Raw genomic sequence first — 22,983 nt, forward strand, 5'->3', positions numbered from 1 at the left:
AGTGACAAATGGAATGATTAGAGTTGACAAAAGGGTAAGGTATATGCAAGGGAACCGGCAAGTGTAGGTGGGTAACTGGTGAAGCCTGGCGAAACCCTAAACCGAATACCAAGGAAGCGTACAGTTCATTAAAGTCAACCATAAAGTTCATCCAGGACGCGGGTACAGTCGAGCGGAGATATCTCATAAACGGCGGGAGGCCATCATAAGTGGTATCAGAGCTAGTTTCTTGAGTTAGAACCAATGGAACAGGTAGAAGGTGAAGGTGAAGGAAGAGGAAGAGGAAGAGGAAGAGGACGAGTAGTCCGTAGGGTAGTAGATGATGGACTTCGAGAGGAGATTCGAGTTTTGCGTGAAAGATTGGCAGTGGTGGAGGCTGGGGGAAGAAGAAACCCAGCAGATGACAGTGATGAAGAAGAAGTTGAACCAGAGGATGAGTTCGAAGGGGTAACACCGGAACTCAAATTGTTGAAGTCAGTTTTGCTGTCCAGTCATAAGCCAAGGCATGAGTTACCTACTTATGACGGAAGTTTGTCTGCAGATGTGTTATTAGATTGGCTGAGTGAAGTCAATAAATTTTTTGAGTTTGAGGAAACCAGTGAGGACAAACAGGTGAAGTTCGCCGCCACCAAACTGAAGGGACATGCGTCCTTGTGGTGGGACAACATTCAGGCGGAAAGGAAAAGGCTACACAAACAGCCTATAAAGAAGTGGGCCAGAATGGAAGCAAAACTGAAGGAGAAGTTCCTGCCAAAAGATTACCAGATCATGTTGTACAGACAGGTACAGAACTTGAAGCAGAGGGGAATGACTGTTAAAGAATTTACAGAGGAATTTTATAAGTTGAATTTACGAGCAGGATATGTGGAAGACACCCCGGAGAAAATAGCCAGATTTGTGAATGGCTTAAGGGGGGAAATCTTGGATGAAATTGGTATCCTTTCACCCCGGACATTGGATGAAGCCTATCAGTTTGCGCTGAAGGCAGAAGAAAAAATTAACCGGAAGCAAAATGCCAGAAGAGGAGGTGGAACTGGCAGGGGGAAAGGTAAGATGTTTGGAAGAGGCCGAGGTGCAGGTTCAGGTGAAGAAAGCAGCAGCTCTAAATCTGTTGGAGCAGCAGAAAAAGACAATAGCACTAGAGGAGGACGACCACCTCAGCGGGGGCGAGGATATGGTTGGGGCAGGGGAGCTGTCCAGTGCTATCGCTGTCACAAATGGGGACACAAGTCGTATGAATGTCCTGAAGGTGAACCAGCAGGTGGGAGAGGAGCTTATGTTGCTCAGCCAGAGGATGTTGAGGAGACACCTCAAGAAGCAGAGAATACACCAGAAACAGGCGAAGCCTTGGTGTTAAATAAAGTGCTGTTAAAACCAGCAAAAGAAGTTGCAGAACCAGATCAGCGAAAGGCTTTGTTTCGCACTGTTTGCAAGTCGCGGGGTAAGTGCTGTAAGTTGATCATTGACAGTGGGAGTACCGATAATTTAGTAGCTGTGGAGATGGTAGAAAAGCTAGGATTAAAGAAGTTAAAACATCCTACTCCCTACAAAGTATCGTGGCTGCAGAAAGGGCATCAACTGTTGGTTGACGAACAGTGTGAGGTGGAGTTTCAGATTGGTAAGTATAAGGACAAGATCCTTTGCGATGTTATGCCAATGGATGTCTGTCACTTACTGTTGGGACGACCTTGGCAGTTTGACAGAAGTGCAGTTCATGATGGAAAAACCAACTGCTATAAGTTTGTGAAAGATGGGATCAAGCATACGCTTGTACCCATCAAGGAGGGAAATACAGCAGAAGCTAGTGGAGTGAAAGCACTGCTGTTAGGCGGAAAAGAATTTATAAAACAGATTGAGGATAGTGAGATAAACTTTGCTGTCATAAGGAGACCAAAGGCAGTGGTACTTCATACACAGGTTTCAGATTTGCCTGAAGAAGTTCAGAAGTTGCTGCAGGATTTTGGAGACATTGTGGTAGATGATCTTCCAGATGAATTGCCACCAAGGAGAGGTATTAGTCACTGCATCGACTTTATACCAGGAGCAAGCCTGCCAAACAAAGCAGCTTACCGCATGAGTCCTAAAGATCATGAAGAAATTAGGAAACAGGTCCAGGAGTTGTTGGACAAAGGTTTGATTCGAGAGAGCATGAGCCCATGCGCAGTACCAACTGTTTTGGCTCCAAAGAAAGGAGGAGAGTGGAGAATGTGTACGGATTCCAGGGCTATTAACAAAATTACTGTTAGGTACAGGTTTCCTTTACCTAGGATGGACGATATGATGGATTGTTTGAGTGGAGCGGCTTATTTTTCGAAGATTGACTTGAAGAGTGGATATCACCAGATCCGGATTCGGGAAGGAGATGAATGGAAGACCGCTTTCAAGACGAACGAAGGCTTATATGAGTGGCTGGTGATGCCTTTCGGTTTGAGCAACGCTCCCAGCACGTTCATGCGTCTGATGAATGAAGTGCTGAAGGAATTTAATGGTAAGTTTGTAATAGTTTACTTGGATGATATTCTGATTTTTAGTAAGACTAAGGAGGAACATTTCAGACATTTGCAGAGCGTGTTGAGGAAGTTACAGCAGAACAAGCTGTTAATTAATTTGAAGAAGTGTACCTTTTTTCAGCGAGAACTAGTGTATCTGGGCTTTGTCATTGCAGAAAATGAACTAAAAATGGACCCAGAAAAGGTGACAGCTATAGTTAGCTGGCCTTCTCCGAAAAGTTTATTTGAAGTTCGAAGTTTCCATGGACTAGCCAGTTTTTACAGGAAGTTTATCAGAAATTTCAGCGAGATTTGCGCACCAATGTTGGATACGATCAAGAAAATAAATCAGCCATTTCACTGGACTGAAGCAGCAGAACATAGTTTTCAGATCTTGAAAAAGAAGATTACTGAAAGACCAGTGTTAAGACTGCCGGATTTCAACAAACTTTTTCAGGTTCGTTGCGATGCCAGTGGTACAGCCATTGGGGCAGTCCTTAGCCAGGAGGACAGGCCGATTGCTTATTTCAGCGAAAAGCTAAATGAGAGCAGACAGAAATACTCAACCTACGACAAGGAGTTCTACGCCATTGTGCAAGCTTTAAAACATTGGCGACATTATCTGTTAGGTAACGAATTTGTTTTATTTTCTGATAATTCTGTGTTACAGTACATTATGCAGCAGCATAAATTGAACCATAAGCATGCAGCTTGGGTTGAGTACTTGCAAAGTTTCACATTTGTACTAAAACACATTAGTGGGCAATCAAATAAGGTAGCAGATGCACTTAGCAGGAGAACGTTGCTTCTACAGGAAAGCATGATGCAGATTTTGGGATTTGAACATTTGAAAGAGCTGTATCCGACCGACACCGAGTTTATGGAGGCCTATGAGGCTTGCCAAAACCCGCTGTTACGAAATGACAGCAAGTGGCTAGACTATAATCTACAGGAAGGATTGCTGTTTAAAGGAGGGCAGTTGTGTATCCCCAACTGTTCTATGCGGGAGAACATTATACAGGAAAAACACAGTGGAGGCCTGGCGGGACATTTTGGAATTGACAAAACGATTGCTCAAGTACAACATTTTTATTTTTGGCCAAAGTTGCGGCGGGATGTGCAGAGGTATGTGACTAGGTGTAAAATTTGTCAATTGGCAAAAGGTCACAGTCAGAACACTGGACTTTATATGCCATTGCCCATCCCTAGTCGACCTTGGGATTCAGTTAGTATGGATTTTGTACTTGGTTTGCCGAAGACACAACGAGGCTTTGATTCAGTAATGGTTGTGGTAGACCGATTTTCAAAGATGGCGCACTTTGTACCATGCAGGAAAACCAGCGATGCTACTTACATAGCACATCTTTTCTTTACAGAGATTGTGCGGTTGCATGGACTTCCAAGATCCATTATCTCTGACAGAGATGTAAAGTTCACTGGTCATTTTTGGAGAACTCTGTGGAAAAAGTTGAATACCCAGTTGCAGTTCAGCTCCGCTTATCATCCGCAGACGGATGGACAGACGGAAGTAGTAAACCGAAGTCTGGGAAATTTGCTTAGAAGTCTAACAGGTGAAAATTCCCGGACTTGGGACCGTGTACTTGCTCAGGTGGAATTCGCATACAATGATTCCCCTAACCGCAGCACAGGATACAGTCCGTTCCAGATTCTGTACGGCATGCATCCGCGAGGAGTGCATGAGTTACGAGATTTGGGGAAGCTTGAGAAACAGAGCGCTGATGGGGAAGATTTCGCCCAAGCTATGAGCAATTTGCATGAACAGGTTAAACTGAAATTACAGGACAGCAGTCAGAGGTATAAGCAGCGAGCTGATACAAAGCGTTGGGAAGTTCAGTTCAACGTAGGGGACAAAGTCCTTGCGTACTTACGTAAGGAACGGTTTCCAAAGCGAGAGTACAGCAAGCTGAAGTTCAAGAAAATCGGGCCTTGCAAAATCATTCGCAAATTTTCTGCGAACGCCTATGAACTACAGTTGCCACCAGGGATCGGTATTTCCCCTATTTTTAACGTGGCAGATCTGTTTCCTTATGTCACAGGTTCAGCAGATGATGCAGCAGCAGAGCCACCGCGGGACACCAAATGTGAAGGATATTCGTGGACGAGACAGATGCCGATGGCACCACCCGTTGAGATCGAAGGAATTCTGGACACACAGGTAGCTAAGCGCACACGCAGGAAGGAGTATTTGCGGTATTTGGTGAAATGGAAGAACCGTCCAATAGAGGACAGTTCGTGGCTTAACGCGACGCAAATACAGAAGGCAGGCTACTCTGTCGACGACCTCATGGAACGGAGCCATGACTTTTTGCCACCCCGGGAGCCTGATGCAGGAGCATCCAGCTCTGAGGAGACAGAAGGTGGTTGACAGTCTCATGGAGAGACCAGAACACACAGTCACATATGCATAGTTGGACAGGAGTCAAAACTTGTCAGTTGTTTTATTTTATTTACTTGTTTTATTTTCCAGAAGGTCGATAGGACCCGGTAAATTAGAAACTGTGAACTGTTATTTTTAATTTGGAATTAGCATCAGAAAGTAGGTTGTTAATTAGTTAGTGTCTTTATGAAATGTATTAGTTAAAAACAGTTACAAGTTGCTGGCAGTTATCCATTCTGTTGGGGTAGTTCCACCTTAACAGCACTGTAGTGTTTCAGGGGTTTTAAAAGAGAAACGATAAACATTGTAGGGGATTCCCCAGCAAGACAAAGAAAGAGAAATACAGTCATTTCCAAATTCACATTTTTCATTATTCAATTTCACAACTATTGCACCACTGTATAATTAATTTTTCATGCATCATAACCTAATTCCTGTGTGACAAGTTGGTATCGGAGTAACAGAACAACGAGTAAACAAGAGTAGCGAGAGCCACAAATTATCACCTACAGGCATAGAAGAACGAAGGACTGCGAGTGCAGATAGAACCCATACGGAGCAAATAACCAACAGCGTAGAGTACAGTTATACAAACATCGTTTCCAGGAAGAATCGAGCGAGAGTTCGGCATTCAAATACATTTTCAGGTAACCAAGAAAATCAAACCCTCACATCTTATTTGAGAACAGAGCAAACCACGGCTGTAGCAAATAAGCATTTGGAATATTTCTTTAACCTACTGTAAATAATTAAATACAGTCCAAGAGACGCACATTTCTTGCAAATAAAAGTTTCATTAAAGGAATAGACCAGACAAGTACCAAACAGTGCAAGGCTTGAAGCCATGGCATACCCATAAAGGGTTTAAAGAAAAGCGAAGTGACAAATTACAGAGTTCAGGCCGAGACCAAAATATAACGAAGAGGGTTGCACAGACAACGGAGGCATTCCTTTTTCCGTTCAGGAAACGGACCACCAACAGCACCATACCTAAAAACTACAAATAAATTACAGTCGACTACAATGGGGAGACACTACCCGTGAAGAAGGAGCTCGAACGTTTGCTAAGACGCGAGGAGCACATTGAGTCACAGACCCAGCTACCTGGAACCGCCTACCACAAAAACAAGAATAAGTTAGAAGCTGTGAAAACGTAAATAACCATTTGGAAATCGAAATCTGAACAGGGTTGGAGTAAAACCCTTACCTGAGCTAAGGGAAACATATAGAAGACCACCATAACGACTACAACCTGAAAGACCTGTAACAAGCACGTCAGAGCTGGAGGGAGAAGGTCTACAAATAATACAACAGGGAAACATTGTTTACTTGAAACACGAAGTGAAGCGCGGAAACGTGGAGGAGGGCCTGTCACAAGATAAATCCATTAACCCAACAATAAAAATCGCATTTGCATACAGAAAAATCAGTTAAAAACGCAGAGAAATAAGACCATTATCGTGCGGAGTAGAGGGCGCTCTCACAGGCCGCGGAACCTTACCTCCATAACAGTCAAGAACCAGAGACATCCATATGAACAGGCATTCGAAACCAGAACCACGAAGAACAGGAGTTCCCATACAGTTGCAGAGCTAACGTTTTCGGCGCAGGAGGAGCGAAAGTGACAAATGGAATGATTAGAGTTGACAAAAGGGTAAGGTATATGCAAGGGAACCGGCAAGTGTAGGTGGGTAACTGGTGAAGCCTGGCGAAACCCTAAACCGAATACCAAGGAAGCGTACAGTTCATTAAAGTCAACCATAAAGTTCATCCAGGACGCGGGTACAGTCGAGCGGAGATATCTCATAAACGGCGGGAGGCCATCAAAATCACAAACACCAAAGTGAATATAATTGAACATTAAATAATCAAAGCACAAAAATAAAATCCTTAAATAATCAAAGCACAAATACCAAAGTAAATATAATTGGAAATTTAATAATCAAAGCACAAACACCAAAATTAACATAAGGAAAATTAAAATCATGCCATTGAGCAAAATATGTCTCGGTATAAATGCAAGTGAGCTGAAATATGGAACTAATAATAAGAACAATTCTAATTGATTCAGATAATTAACCAATGGATGAGAATTTTTTTTTCATCTATGAGATAGAAGATTTCCTCGAGAAAATTTATATATTCTATTTATTTTTGTAATTTGTATTTGAATCGACAATTTAAAAAAACAATTTTTTTTTACATCTTTACAAGGACATTGGGCTCCTTGCTACAAGGTATTGATTCAATGAAATATTTAAATTAACTCACAAAACGACGATGATATTTTCGGATATTTGTGTGTATATGTACGTGGTTTTTAAATTAAATTTTACTAAAAGGGAAATATTAGAATATTTATTTTATCATCGAGTGAGTACCATGAATATGATATATATGGTCGAGGTTTTGCTCTTAGCGAGAATATTCAGATTTCCCTCTTTTTTATATTAAATTTATTTATATTAAAGTAGTTTTTATTTTTTTGCTAATATAAAAATAGGATTTATATATCTTAATATATTAATAAAAAATTATTAATAAATTTATTAAAATATAAATTGGATTATATTAAAAAAATATAATTACTATAAAATATTATTAAAATTCAATATTAATTAAATTTAAAATAATTTTAATTTATAAATATTTTAAATTAATTAATTATTAAAAAATCATAAACTATATTAATAATCATGAGTAAGAAATAAAAATAAAAACAATAAAATATTTATATAGGCTATTTTTTAAACTTAATTAAGGATACAAGGTTTTTATAGATTGTTGTTTTAAGTATACTTAAAGAATAAAGTCATTGATTTTTGTCTTAAGAATAAGTAAAGAGACAATCACTAAGTCATAATAGGAAGGAGTACAATATAAGGAAAAAATGTCATTACCATATTTCTGGACCAATCACAATCAATAGCAATATGACAAGAGTCTAGAATTATGTAACAATTGATCATGTCATCTGAAATATAAATAAGGCCATAAACACAACCCCTGAGCACTATCAAAACTAAAAAATTACTAAATTTAAAGAAATTAGATGTCAAAAGTCATACTGGTTAATTATAAAAAATGGTCATAAATTTTATCAATAACCATGACAAAAAAGAAAAAATAAATATAATGAAACTTAATTTAACACGAGCTCTTGTGTCAAGCACACGTAAAGATTTGAAGTAAAGGTAAAGTTACCAAATTTAAATTGCCTATATATCAAAAGTCAAATTTAAATAGCATATAAATCAAAATACGAGAAAACATTTACACAAACCCTTTTTTTAAGCATAGGTAAAGATACAAAGTAACTATAAATAAAGAGATAAAGGCATCAAGGACCCTCTTTTTAAGCATAAGTGAAGAGACAAGTCACGGAGAGCCCTTGTCACCATGACATAATAGGAAGGAGTCTAATATAGGAAAAATGTCACTGTAGTATTTTGGAAGTGAACCTCAATCAATGACAATAGGTCCATAGTCTAAAGTTAGGTAACAACTCATGATGTTATCTAGGGTATAAATAAGCCACAAATATAACATTATAAGCACTATAAAAATTCAAAATTTCCCAAATTTGAAATGCATGTATGTTAAAAGTGACACTTGCTAATAATAAAAAATTACCATAAATCCTATTGAAAAGCACAATAGAAAAGAAAAAATAAATACAATCAAACACCATCATGGGCCCTTTTCATAAGCATAGGTAAAAATACAAATTCACTTTGGCTCATTGTATGAAGTATAAGTAAATAGAAAAATTCACCATGCCATAGTAGGGAGTCCTATATAGAGTAAATGCCATTACACCATTTTGGGGTCAAACACAAATGAATCTCAATAGGATTGGAGTCTATAATTGGGTAACAATTAATGGTATTTAGAGAGCTCAATCCCCAACATGTTGACAGTGTACGATGAATGAATTCGCTTAATCCTCATTGTTGGAGTCAAGATTGCTTTTTTGCCTCAAAAAGGAATTTATCTTTTTGTTGCTTAAGCTAGGTTGATAGCTACAAAGCTCAATTTTGTGACAATTAGATCTGTGGGATTGAAGTAGCATTTCAACTTCGAAAGTCACAAGTATCAAAGCTGGAAACCTATAATTTGTTTCTCTTAGGGGTAGCTAGTAAGCTCAACTTCTATTATGACAAAACCCAAGACATCATATCCCTACTTGAAGAGGTTTTCTAGCATCACAAGTCATAAGCATAAAAGTTGGAAACTTTCCACTTCATTACTCTAGATAGAGTGGCTAGTAAGATCAACATTTGTAATGGTAAAATACCCACAATCATTACAAGGATAAAATATCTTTTTAAAATTGAAAGTTGCAAATGTAAAAATTGGAAGCTTTCCATTTCAGTTCTCAAGATGGGATGTTTGTGAGATTAATATTTGTGGTGTTTGGATCCTAATTTTCGTTGTTCAAAAATTGGAAACCATATCTCACTACTCACGCTATGATGGTTCACAAGTTTAATATTTGTATTGTTTTGATAATAAACATAATTGTGAGATTACACTAAGGTCATGCAAATGTGTGTGTCATGAATGTGAACATTTGGTGGGTGGTAAGGAGGACAGTCACCATGTCCTCCCATTACCTATGGTGTACGATGAATTTAACAGTGTCACGTGCAATGTTTCATTCCTTCTCTTTGGGATTCAGAGCAGGAGAGGCACGTGGGTTTATGGCACTTATTTAGTTTTAGGATTGCTTTTATGTTGTGGTAGTTTGGTGGCTAGTTGTTCATGGTCCGAGCTCTAGTAGTCTGACGGGTCTCTTTGGCCTTTGGTTAGTTTGGGAATGGTGGATATTTCGCCGCCTTCATCTCATCCACTGTGTTCGGCTCACAAAAGCACTAAGTTTCTCTCCCTTCGCATGGTTTCTCGATTTTTTTAGAGGTTTGAGTGAATTTTGCAGGATAATTTGGTCAGCTCTAGAGCCCACTCTTGTGTTGCTTCCTAGTTCTCCTCCTGGATGTTATCAGTGCTTGTGAGTGAGTTTGAGTTTCCTGTCAATCGGTTATCTTTTGGTTCCTCCTATCTTTGTGGCTTTTCTCTGGATTCTTGAGACCCATTATTGGGTAAGCATAAATTGGGTTCGGTAGTGAAAAAATGGTCTGAAGGTGTCTGTTGTGACTGGTAATTAGTTTGGGTTTGTATCTTCTGTGTTTGTGCCTAGGTGTCACATATTTCTATTTGTAATTCTGTTCCTAGGTACCTTCTTTGGTAGAAGCAACAACAAGATCTTAGTCTGGTTGGTGACTTTCTTATATGTGGTTTCTCTTGCAACTCACTACGCTGGCGAGAGAAGGTCGACAGTTCTGAGAAGTAGAAGAGTGGTGGATAATTCAAGGTTGGTTGTTGCTCTATTGTGGTTCACAGTGCGTCAGGAGGTGTCGTGGTTTGTTTTTGTTCTTGTCTTAAAAGAATGTTTGGGCCCTCACTATGCGACCCGTGCCGTGTAATTCTAACTCCTAGCCTCAATGGAGAGGAGCTTTGACCAATCAGGGTGGGTACAACAAGGTGTCAAAGGTGGCATTGACGAAATGTACTACCGAGCATCCATCGTGGACTACTTGAATTTTCCTATCTATGTACTCTACTTTTGACGAATGAATAAAACCTTGATTTACAAAAAAAAGGTAAACATGTTTCTTTTTAATTTAGGTTGTGTGTAGGCAGAACCCACCCTAATTGCACCTCAAAACATTTGATGGCTCTTCGGATGCTTTTTTTTCCTTTTTCTTTTTAAAGGCTAGGTTGTGTTTAGATTGGACCAACTTTATTGTACATATAAGAAACATTTTCCACTTCAAAAAAGATTTGTACCTTAAAAGATTCGATTATTGTACAAATCCCTTATAGATTCAAACTGATAATTATAATTTTCTAAACAACAGACTTGAATCTACTCTAAAAACGCTTGCTATCTGTATATTGCATTAGTCAGAAAATATGAGAAAATTACAGTTCTTTTCTCAAGTCCGAGCAACCTCTGAACTATCTCTATCTATCTCACTTCTTCCTAGAAAAGCTTAGGCCAACACTTAACCAAATTTTGGCTTGTCCATGTCCCATTTCCTTGTGTTGCTTCCTTTGGAATTAGCCCCCTATTAATTAGAGAAATTCCTCAATATGAATTTTTAAATCCTCATAGGTCTTCCTTTGACTGCATGCACCGCCTATACAATTCAAATGATTATACAACTGATAGTACAATGTCCATGAAACAACACCCCACTGTATAACCTCCTACTAGTTCCTCTTGTTATCACTCAGGTTGTTCCCAAAAGTTGTAAGAAAGCGAATACGGCCGAGGTAACCACAGACCAATCTTTTAGATACAGATTCTAGCCAATCTGCATCCAGATAGGGCTCTATGTTTATGATTTAGCTATGTTTGAGATATATTAGGCTAGTTATGAAGTGCAAGTGTTTGTTTTGAGTTTGGTTGGAAGGATGGGGACTCAAAAGAACAGTGAGGTAAAGCTGAAACATTTCAGTCCATTGGGCATGATGGAGTCAAAGAAGGATGGCTTCCTGGGTTAGGTTTCTTATCAAAGGATTTATTACAGAGCAAGGTACTCAAATATGGAACAATTTATAGGCTGAAATCTGATGGAATGGAGTCAATGGGTGAAGGGCAATTAAGAATCCTTCATCATGTTGACAAGGGGAAAATGGATGATTACTACTAAGGAGCAATTAAGAATTCCTCAGCTAATATTCAAGATGAAAGAACCAGGGGAAACAGGAGCAATTAAGAATTCACTGTTTATGCTAATTCTGAAGAAAACATTAATGATAATAAAGACTGAACATAGAGTGCAAACAAGCAAATTCTGAATTATTCTTTTTCTCTATTATTTAGATCATGAAGCATAGATGATATAATAAACACAGAAACTGTAAAAGACAAGTTAGAAGAGACTTATTGATCCATAAAACGATTCAAGAATTCTACAACATGGTCCTTAGCATCAATTCTTCATCTAGTGAGCTTAACAAATATGGTTCCAACTGCTTTCTTATTTCCAAAATTGTTCAGTATTACAGTCAAAAATATGAACATCCACCACCAACCAACCCAAAATACTTCGTCTGGGGGGGTATTTATATAAAAGTGTCAAGATATTATACAAAATATCTGATAGAAATAATATCTGCTGATAATTAATGCTTCTTTTACACCAAAAGAGACAGACAGTTTCAAAAACAGGGAGACAAGAAATAGATGTAATAAATTCACGCTGCGCTGGTTGATCCATATTTATGAGATGTACTGGAGGTAGGTGCTGCAAGTCGGTTTCCAGCTGTCTTCTACTGATCCTCTATGCTGATTTTCCTGCTTTGGTCGAACTTTCTTAACTCTGATGTGATACGCTTTGACCTGCAGGACTGACTTATTTCTGTTCTCAACATTATAGCAGATGGTGCACAATTTTTCATTGTCCAAAGCTAAATTTACAGGATCTCTAGCATGCTCTGCCACCACTCTGGTCCTGGTATTTTATGTCTCTTCACCTTCCTTAAAGTCTCGTCAGTCTTTGTGTACCTTAAGAAATTAGGTGGAATGGTGAACAGATGCTTCACCTCATGCTCTATGTAGAATAGATTTTCCAGGTTGTCATAAAGGGATTGGCCAGATGGAAGTGCTTTTTCTCTTGAAGTACTTGAAGATGCATTAGCTTGATTGACAGCGTATGTATTCAATTTATGTACATAGTCCTTGTGCTTCATCAGACGATCATTATCTCCCAAAGGACTTGGCAAACCTTTTTGATGTAGGACTGTAAATTTTTCTGTGAAAGAATCAATCTCTACCTGCATGTCCTAGCATATTCTGTCCAAGTTTTGCATTAGAGTTATCATGGTTAGAACTCTCTTGATGTCCAAAATGGTACCTGTTCTGTCACTAATATCCAGTGCTTCCAGTTCTTCACTGGTCTTGGTATTCAAAAAATGTATTAGCCTGTTAGCTTGCTTAGGCATCTGTCCTAATAAGGCTCTTGTTTTTTGAATTTCTACTTGGGATACTCTTATTAGATCAATCTGTTTATAAATGGTCTAAATAGACCTCCATACATCACTAAGGGATTGAGTGATCTTGGTCCACAAAATTCCTCTGATTTCTGCTAGAGGCTTATGCAAAGAGAGATCCTTTTCTAAGGCTCTTACCTTGTTCTCCAATGCTTTGACCTCCCTTGTTTTCTCTGCCACATTCATCTTGGATTTATCATAGCTTTGTTCAACCTTTGCCAATTTTTCTTTGACTTGTTTCAGCTTTGATACTTGGAGTTTCAACTCCTCCATGGCTTTTATTAGTTGCTCTGTGGTCATAGTAGTGCTGCTGCCTGGTGTTGTTGCTATTGTTGAGGTACCTGTAGTGATTTCTGTTGTAGGTGCCGAGACAGTGGGAGGCACTGCTGTTATAACTATAGGAGGGGCAGTTGTGATTGTTGGAGCTACTTCAAGTGGCTGGGAGGTCGACTCTCGCTGCTTTTCTTGTAGTGATTTCTCCAATGCCTGCTCTGTCTCACTCAATCTCTCATTCAACCTCATGAGCAAGTCCATCATGTCCTCTTCGGACTTCTGCTGTAAAACATCTGCTGTCTGTGGATGCATAGAAGGAGACATTTTGAGTTGTTTTCTGAGGGCAGCAATGTCCTCTTCCTTTTTCCTCATTAGTGCTTTTATGCCTTTGGCATCTTTGGGATCATGTCCCACTTCAATGATAATATCCTCCAAAGATTTGATCCTGTTGTCCTTTGTTAGAGAAGAAGCTTTCTCTAAGTCTAGCTGAGCAGAGGTGTTCTCCAATGAATTTTGCAATTTATGAGCCAACATTGCTTTATCAGCTAGTGTGGAATACACCATCTCTCCAGTCTGTTTGTGCAGCTCAATCTGGTCTATTGGATGAATGTCTTTGGCGAAGACTTCCAGATTTGTCCTGATGTAGTTAGCTGCTGATTGTGGTTGCTGCACTTTGGGCTTGAAATAGCTCATGATCATTTTTCCCTCCTTTATGTCATATGCTAACATTAATCTTTGCTGTTTTTTGGGGGCCATCTTAAGATATTGGTTATAAATTTGCAGCCTCAATGGATCATTTGTAGACTTTATCTCTGTGAATGTTCTTTTGATATCAGAGGTCTGTTTACTTTGTGGCCTAGTGGATGAAACTTCCACACTATGCTGCCTTTCCAGCTCCTGCCTGTGTGAGCTGGTTGATGTGTTTATTACTTGGGAGGTCTGTGGGTTGGTTGCCCTCTCACCTCTTAGGCTTTCTATTGTTTCTTCAATGATTTCTTCTTCGGATAGAGGATTCAGTCTTTGCCTTTTTGCACCTGGTTGTTCTGCAGGTCCAATGATGGGTGTGGCCTCTTCTCTGTCTTTTTTCTTGCCTTTCTCCTTGTTTAGAGGAGTCTGTAGTGCGGGAATCTCTGCTGCTTTGGTTTGTACTAGAGGAATTTGCTCCTGCTGGTCAGTCATTGTATGCTGCTCTGTGCCTGCTACTTCCTTGCCCTTAGAAGAGCCTGAAACTGGTGTGTTGGTTTCTTGTATAGGTTGCTGTGAAGTTCCAACAGAAGATGTGCCCACTCTGGTTTGCTAAGGCAACTTAAAAGATACATGTCCAAAAGAGTCCAGGTCAAGGGTCTTTTCTAAATCTTTCATAGCTTGTTCCATCTTTTCTTGCTGAGTAAGTTCTTCTACTAATGTACCCTCTACTCACTCATCCTGATTAGCATATTGTTCTACTTCAGGGATCCTATGATGTGTGTAAGTTGAGAGCCGGTTTCTTACTTTTCTGTCACTTATAAAGCTGTTTGGGTCATATGGCACCCACCAGAAGATTTTCTTCAATTTAAGGTCTTCTCCTAATATCTTATCAGCATCTTCCCATGCTTCCCTCTTGTTAATGATAAAAGGGTCTAATTGGTTTCTTATCCTAAGCTGAGCCTTTTTCTTTACATTGCAAAAGTGAGTTAAATCTGCATTGATAAGTTGCATGAAATATTCCAATGCAAATAGTCTCATGGGCACATATTTGGGCAACTTATAAGGGCACAGTTCACAACCATATATCCTAATTCTAGTGTGATCTTGGTAGAAGTACCAGTCACGTATCCTGTAGTTCTTGGAGAGCTGTAAAATCTTCTTTATATCACCAGAGAGCCTAGGAGGAGGAGCTCCTATCAATAGAGTGGAGGCAGGATGTACAAACAAGTCAATGAATTCACAGTAGGTATAAGGGGATTCACCAATTTTGTGGAAGACCGAGGTCCAAAAGATCACAGACCTCCTCTCTCCTTTGGAATCCAATTTCCTGATGGGAAATATAAAACTATCTGGGTGATAATACAACAACAGATGGTATATGAAAGTTGTGTATTTAAACACTCCTTCTCTTTCCAAATTCATAAATTGAGCATGGATTTTGTCAGCAATGAAAGAGGCATAGTCATACTTAATAGCAGGGGGCTGTCCTGGAGTAAAGGTGGATAACAGAACCAGGACCATCTCATCCACATATTCACTGGACCTAAATCCCAAGATCACTGATATCATGTCAAGAATAATTCTTCCAGTCTCATTGAACCAGACATATAAATAAGGAGGTGGGCCTTGGGGCTAGCAATTTGGTTTCATGAATAACTTAACAATCTGGGCTATTTCTGCACTGGACAGTTGAGAGCCTTGCTCAAGCAAAAATACCATAGAAAGAGGAGTAAGAGGCTAAACTGGATGGAAGTGTAGCATCTCATTGATAGATTCAGCAATTGTGTAAAAGAGAGCAGTTTGTGATGGGGTCATAATTGCTTTACTAACAAGGTCATAATTGGCACAACAGTGGCAAATAATATCTGGGAACACATTCACTGAGGGAAGGTAATACCTTGGGAGATTGGATTCCCATATTCCATAGATATCAGAGTTGTTCAGATGACTATTTCTGATTAGGCAGAAATCATGAAGATGATTTTGGCAACCAGAGGGGTCTTTTATTTGGAAATCTTTGTCAGCCAAGGGTAGATGATTCTGGTCCATATGAGGTGCATTGAGGGGCGTTACACTAAGGGCCATAGGGGCTTCCATGTTCAATTCTATGTTTTTTAAACTGGAGGTTGAATTTCTGTGGAAAAAAGGGCAAAAGAACAGCTCTGGATGGGTTGGTATGGCAATTATGGACTGCTTCAGCTTGAATTTGGCTCCTACAGGTATAATTTGTAGAGGAAAACTAAAAATACAGGTTCAGGAGGTGAGACAGGGTAAATACCTGTGTTTTGGAAGCGAACTGGTGTAATTTGCAGGTTGACTGATGAGTTGCGTAGCAGAATGCTGGTCTTTGCTTGGTCGGGTGGCCGATTGGAGCTTCTATAGTTGCTTGGACGTAGTTTTCATGCAAAATTATCGCGAAACAAACGAATGAAAATGGGTGAAAATGACAATTTTTACGAGTTTATTAAACGAAAATTGGCTTCGCGGGGCTTTTTGGTCAGATGATGTCATCGGGATGTGACGTTTTGTCATGATGCGGGAGTACGGGATGCTGATGTGGCGGTGACGTGGCAATGACATCAGCGGGCAGGGTCAGCTGGATGGCGGTAAGTGGTATTGGCCAGCACTGCTTATGGGCCAAGGCGGTTTCAGGTGGAGGGGGCATGAGCATGGAGGGAGGGCGCTGCGTGTCCCAGGTATGACGGCAATACCGCCAGCTCCCCGAGCGGTAAACATCGGCGGCAGAGGGCCTCGTGATATGATCATGAGCCGTCCGATCAGCGGGCCCAGATCCAACGGTTGGCACTTAATGGAGCTGGCGGAGGGTTACGGAGCGGGGAGCCACATATAAAATCAAATATTTTAATGCGGTTTGGGCTTGATATGGTTAGTGGCGGGGTGATTTGTTAATCAATTACCATGGGGTTAATTGATTTCAAACAATGCGTGGGGGATGGTTATTATATGGTTCCTGATGAACCTATAATCCCTGTTTAAAGAGAAATCTGGCTGTAATGGACAGGGGGCGGGATTATTACACATTGAAAGTTTTATTGTATAGATATATTAATACGGGGGAAGGGGAATTTGTAAGGGATTTATATAATAATGTTAGCGGTTAATATGGGTTTATGAAAAAGGCGCTAAGTTATAAAGTTTGACAACTTAGGCTGAGGGAACAAAATGATTTTTACACAAGAAATGTGGATTCTTTGCATAAAGCAAGAATGTTATTTTCCTCATGCTTTTCATGAAATGGGGTGATTTAGGAGTACTGAGTAGATCTCAATATCCTTGAGGGGAGGTTAGTAAGTGTTTTAGGAAGAAGTGTGAAGGGAAGTTAGTCATGCATCACTTGATTTGTAACCAAACAGTTGCCATTATACTTATGATATCAATAAGATGAACATCTTTGAGAAACAAAATTAATCATAAGCCTGCTTTTGCAACACCAAAACTGCCTACCCAGCCTATTATACCCAACATTTTTCTTCTTCTTCCATGGGTGCACTTGGGCTAGCAAACCCTTACAAATTTTCTTTTCTTTTCATGGGAATCCTATCTAAGTCTGCCTTTATCACATCCAAGGGCTCAGATTTAACTGTTGAGCTCCTTTGCTTCTCTACCTAACTATTTATCTGCCAAGATTGAACTGTTTGGACAGATTTTATTCTCTATCTATAAAACAAGAAATTCAAACATGAGGTGGTCAAGGTTAAGCTGTTTGGCTACTCATCAACTGTGGCCAGAGTTAACAAACTGCAGACCATCAGATTATTGCAAAAATCATAATAATAGTGGCATTTTGAACTAGCACACTTTCTTGGTCTTCTTTATTTGGGGTTCATTTCTTTTCTTTTTTGACCATTTCATTCTTTTTACCCTTTGATCTTTCTTTTAGGGTATACCCTCTTTTAATTTTTTAATTTTTTGATCTTTTCAAAATATGGAACCTTTGCAGCAGGGAAAGGATGAACATATTTGAGATTTTAACCAGTCAATCATGAAATATGACACCTATTGGCATAGGATCATAACATTGGCTCCACTTGGGGATGGATTTTTCTGGTGAAAAGTCAAGAACAGTAGGTCAGATGGCCTTATGAACAATCCTTGCTGCATTCTGAAATCTTCCTTTGTTGTAAGTAAACAAACTGTACAGAGGATGATGTGAAATATACACATATCTCATGAGCTGATCCAAACAATTACACCTTTGTTTTGGGTAGTTTGTCTGAAAGTTTGTTCTCATACTTTCAGCTCCCAAGTTTTCTTCTTCAACTTCTGTTAAAGTAAAAAAAGGTAACACAAAAAAAGGTGGTAAAGTTCCTTGACTGTTCCTCAAAATTTCCTACACATTCCTTCCCATTCTTATTGTTGTAATAAACTACAGAAACTAAGCATCGTTATATACAAGTTAGAGTCCTGACATATCAACAAACTGGATGAAAATAGTGTTTCAGGATCCGACCATTAACTGGTCCATCTTCTACTTCTGTACCATCCAGGCTTTTCAAAAAGTAGGTATTGTTTCCTTGTGAGGCCTGAATAATAAAATGCCCTTCCACAAGAAGTCAAACTTCCCATGTTTTCCTTTATCTTCTCTTTTGGAATCCCATTTCAGAACTTTGTCTCCTATGAAAAAATCCTCTGCCTTAGTCCTCTTATCAAATATCTTCTTGAGTTTTTCTTGTAACACTTGAGATCTTTGATATACCTCTTCTATAGTCTGCTGCAGATGTATTGTCTGATTTATTCTTCTCTGGATGTCATTTGGTTGTATTTGAACTTCTTGCAACAATTTCATTACAGGTATTCCCAAGGAGGAGGGAAATACAACCTCCATACCATATACAAGCTCATAAGGACTAGTTCCAATGGATCTCTTGGTAGCCAGTCTGTCTTCCCATAATGCATTTATAAGCTTCTTATTCCAATTTTTCTTGTTTTTTCCCAATACTTTCTTAATGATATTCATCAAGCTTTTATTGGATGACTCAGCTAGACCATTACCTTGAGGGTAATAGGCTATGGAGTGGCCTAAGGTAATGTGGTATTTGTGACAGAAATTGATCATTCTCTTGGATTTAAAAGCAGCAGCATTGTCTGTTATAATCTTTTCAGGATAGCCAAATCTAGATAGGATGTTGGTTTCTAGGAAATGCATGATCACTGAATCATTGGCTTGTCCAAGGGATGGCCTCTATCCACTTAGTGAAATAATCTGTGGCAGTGAAAATCCATTTATGCTGGCCAGAAGAGGGAGGGTGAATTTCCCCAATGAAATCTAAACCCCATTGTTGAAATGGTCTTTCAGTGGAAATTGGTCTAAGGGGTAGAGGCAGAAGTTTCCTCTTGCCTTCAAAGATTTGACATTTATGGCAAGTAGTAACAAATTTTTTGACATCAGCAAACAAGGTGGGCTAGTAAAATCCAGCCCTTAGGATTTTATCAGCAGTTGATTTCCAGTACAAATGTCCACCACAGTCCCCTACATGAAATTCTTTGAGCACCTTGTCAGTTTCATCCTTTATTAGACAATTTAATAGAACACCTTCATGATTTTTCCAAAAGAGAGCACCATCTAAAATACAAAACTTTAAAGCTTTCATTTTTATAAACCTTTTCTTTGTTTTGGAGAACCCTGGAGGAGCTTGCAGGTTTAATAATACATAACATATATCAGCATACAAAGGTGATTCAAGGAAGGCCTGGTTGATTTGTGGAGTCGTCATCTCCTGTTCATTATCTAGTTCATTAATATATAGGGCTTGGCAATTGGTTTCAGTCATGAGTTTAGCCAATCCCTGTCCTTTTATGAGCTTTGTAGGTTTTATTTCAATATCATAATCTAATACAGTAGCAATCCATTTACCTCTTTTGCCTTCAATCCCCTCTTGGGTCAGGATATCTTTGACAATAGTGCTTGGCACATAAGCTATTATATGAGAGTATAGTATGTAGACTCTAAAATCTTTGATGGCTTTCACAAGAACATACGCCTGTTTTTCCATAATTGGGTATTTTAGAGGTGCATCCCTCAGCACTTTGCTAAAGAAGGCTATCTGTTTTTCACATCCTTGGTCATCTTTCTGTAGCAAAACAGCAGCAATAGTGTGTTCTGATGCAAATGAAAATATTATGAAGTCTCTATCAAATTTTGGGCTTGTAAGGACCGGAGTTTTGGTTAAAGCTATCTTGATTTCTTCAAATGCCTGTTTGGCTTCTAATTTCCATTTGACCTTGGAATCCTTTTTCAGCATATTATTCAACAATCTAATTAATTCAGCCTAGTTGGGTATGAATCTTCTTAGAAAATCAATTTTCCCTAGGAAAGCTTGCAGTTCTTTGACATTTCTGGGATGAGGTATTTGTAAAATGGCTTGTATTCTGTCAGGATCAATTTTGATGCCATCTCTTGAGATTATGTGACCTAACAGTTTGCCCTCTTCTAGGCCAAATCATGACTTCTTTGGATTTAGTGATAGACCATATTTTCTGCAGAATAAAAACACTTGTCTCAGATGATCTAGGTGCTGCTAATCTAATTTGGAAAACACAGTGAGATCATCTAAGTATATGACTAGAAAATCATGAATTTCCTTAGCAAAAGCTATGTCCATTGCACGTTGGAAGGTTGCCCCTGCATTCTTGAGTTCAAATGGCATTTTCACATATTTGAAAGTTCCCCATGGAGTTGTAAAAGTGGTTTTTTTTTTTTTTTTTTTTTTTTTTCTGATCATCAAGATGAACTAAAATCTGGTTGAAGCCTGAAAACCCATCCAACAGTGAAATTCTAGAGGCACCTACTACCCTTTGTAAAATGTGGTCCATCTTAGGTAAGGGGTAGTGGTCCTTTAAAGAGACTTTATTTAGATTCCTCAAATCAACACACAGTCTGATTTCTCCTGTTTTCTTCCTAGTGGGCACTAAATTGGAGACCCATTCTGAAAATCTAATGGGTGCAATTATCCCAGCTTCATACATTCTTTTGATTTCTTTTTCAATTAGAGGGAGGAGTACAGGGTTGACCCTTCTGAGTTTTTGCTTGAAAGGTTTCTGATTTTCTTTAAGGGGTATTGTATGTTGAATCACAGAAGTGTCATAAGATTTGAGATCTTCATAACTCCATGCAAAAACGTCCTGGAATTCTTTGAACAGTTCAACATATTTAAGCTTTTGGTCAGGAGGAAAAGTTTTGGACAATTTTATCATTTTAGGATTCTGTTCAGGCCCTATGTTACAGTACTCAATTTCTGCGTTTAAAGGATGCATTTTGAGCTTCCTTGGGATATCATTAGAATCAAAAATGTCTTCCAGAGGAGTTAATCCTATGGGTAAAAAACTTTCCTTTAAATCAATAACTTCGGATTCTCCTCCAATAGTTTCATCAAAGTCTATTTCTTTAAGTTCTTGCAACTCTTTGTTGGTAAATTTTGTTGGATGTAGTATTTGAGTTGTTGTTTTAGCTGAAATGAATGTTTCAACTTTGTCTATTTGATCAACTTCTCCCACAGTGCCTGTGTCTATATTAGTGTTGGAAAATTCTTCTTTTAAGGTTAGGAAATTATTAATCTGAGTGTCATTGTCAAACACTTGCCAGTGTTTTACATTGTTAGGTACAGTTGGCCTGTGTTTAATCTCAGTTGTAAAATTATGATTAGGCTCAAATGGTAGTTTACAAGTGTTGGTAAATGTTGCCAAACTGTGAGCATGCAAATTGTGTTTCCTTGGAATTTTGGCAAGCTGTGTTTCAAGAAAGGTATTGAATATTTCAATTGTTACCCCTCTATAAGATCTTAATCTGAGATCATTTGTGAGGAAGTTTCCTTTCATTTGTTGAATAACTAGATCAAAGTCTTCCAAAATTGATACCCTAACTGCCCCTAAGCTTTTGATCAATTTGAGTCCTAGCAAGAGAGCTTCATATTCAGCCATGTTATTAGTACATCTAAAATTCAACCTATATGCATGCCCTTCAGCATGATCATTTTCCATATTATGTATCCAAATCCTTGCTCCGGCTCCTAGTTTATTGACTGATCCATCAAACTCTAAATACCATAAGATTTCATGATTACAGTGAGTATCAGGCGTCTTAGAAATTTTCTTACTAGGGAGATTTGGATTTGCAGTTTCATGAGGTTTCCCTTGGGTGTCTGATATATCATTATTCACAGCAATTTCTTGAATCTGAACACTAGATTTCTAATTTATGAATTTTTTCTGCTCTAAAGCTAAAGCCTTGACATCAGTTGGGCGATAAATTTCAGCATTGTATAGGATGAAGGAATCCATATCAGAATGCATGGAATAGATGGGAAAATTATGGGGTTTCTCTTGGCTGCTGACCACATATTTCATCAAAGTTTCTCGGTACAATCTTTTTGTTTTGCCAAATACTGAAATGGTAGCATAGGACATGTCCAACTGTAAATATCCCTGCAGCTTTGCACCCTAAGATCTAAACAGCAACATGCCATATTTTGGTGGAATATCAGCTACCACTACATCCATTAAAATTGTCTTTGCAGGGTATTGAACTAATGATACACAAATATTTGATCAATCCTAGACATCTGACTTGGCTTGAATGAAAAGAGAACAAGTCTTTGTATGGCCTCGTGATATCTAGGTCCAACTTTTCCATTACAAATTAGGGCATTAAATTATGGGAAGCTCCAAAATCAAAAATTGCATTGTGCAGTATTTTGTCATGAATATTCAGACTTACATAGAAAGGAGGAACCCCTTCGTCTACTGATTTACCGTTTACTTCAGGGCCAAAAATTAATTCTGGCTGATCATCAAGGACATTTACTGCATCTCTGTTTTCTGAAATTTGAATTGATTTACTGATTTGTTCTCTATAGACATCATGCTTAGCCAATTCTGACAATGGAATTGCTATCTTTAATTTGCCTATTTCGGTCTCAAGGTTTTTCTATTTGAATTTTTTCATTTCGGGCAGTGTGATTTTCTTTTTCTACTATTTTTTCAATGCCTTTTCCTTTATCAGGGGTAGTGTTATGGGCTGAAGTTGCTTCTACGTCAATTCCTGGAGGTTCTCCCACAATT

At 38.8% G+C, this 22,983-nt stretch overlaps 1 protein-coding gene across 1 annotated transcript in view; it reads left to right on the forward strand.

Moving 5' to 3' along the window:
• Positions 1-243: 243 nt before the first annotated feature.
• The window catches only part of LOC149236893 (uncharacterized), a 48,484-nt gene continuing 25,744 nt past the window's right edge, over positions 244-22,983 (forward strand). Inside the window, exons 1-3 of the mRNA XM_089369066.1 lie at positions 244-2,488; positions 2,762-3,118; positions 3,200-4,700. Of these exons, the coding sequence (XP_089225192.1) occupies positions 244-2,488; positions 2,762-3,118; positions 3,200-4,700 (4,103 nt within the window). The remainder of the gene's footprint in view (positions 2,489-2,761; positions 3,119-3,199; positions 4,701-22,983) is intronic.

This window comes from Pinus tabuliformis, chromosome 8 (genome assembly GCF_031772625.1).
Source record: "Pinus tabuliformis cultivar Carrire ecotype Pingquan chromosome 8, CPIR1, whole genome shotgun sequence".
NCBI classification, from domain to species: domain Eukaryota; kingdom Viridiplantae; phylum Streptophyta; class Pinopsida; order Pinales; family Pinaceae; genus Pinus; species Pinus tabuliformis.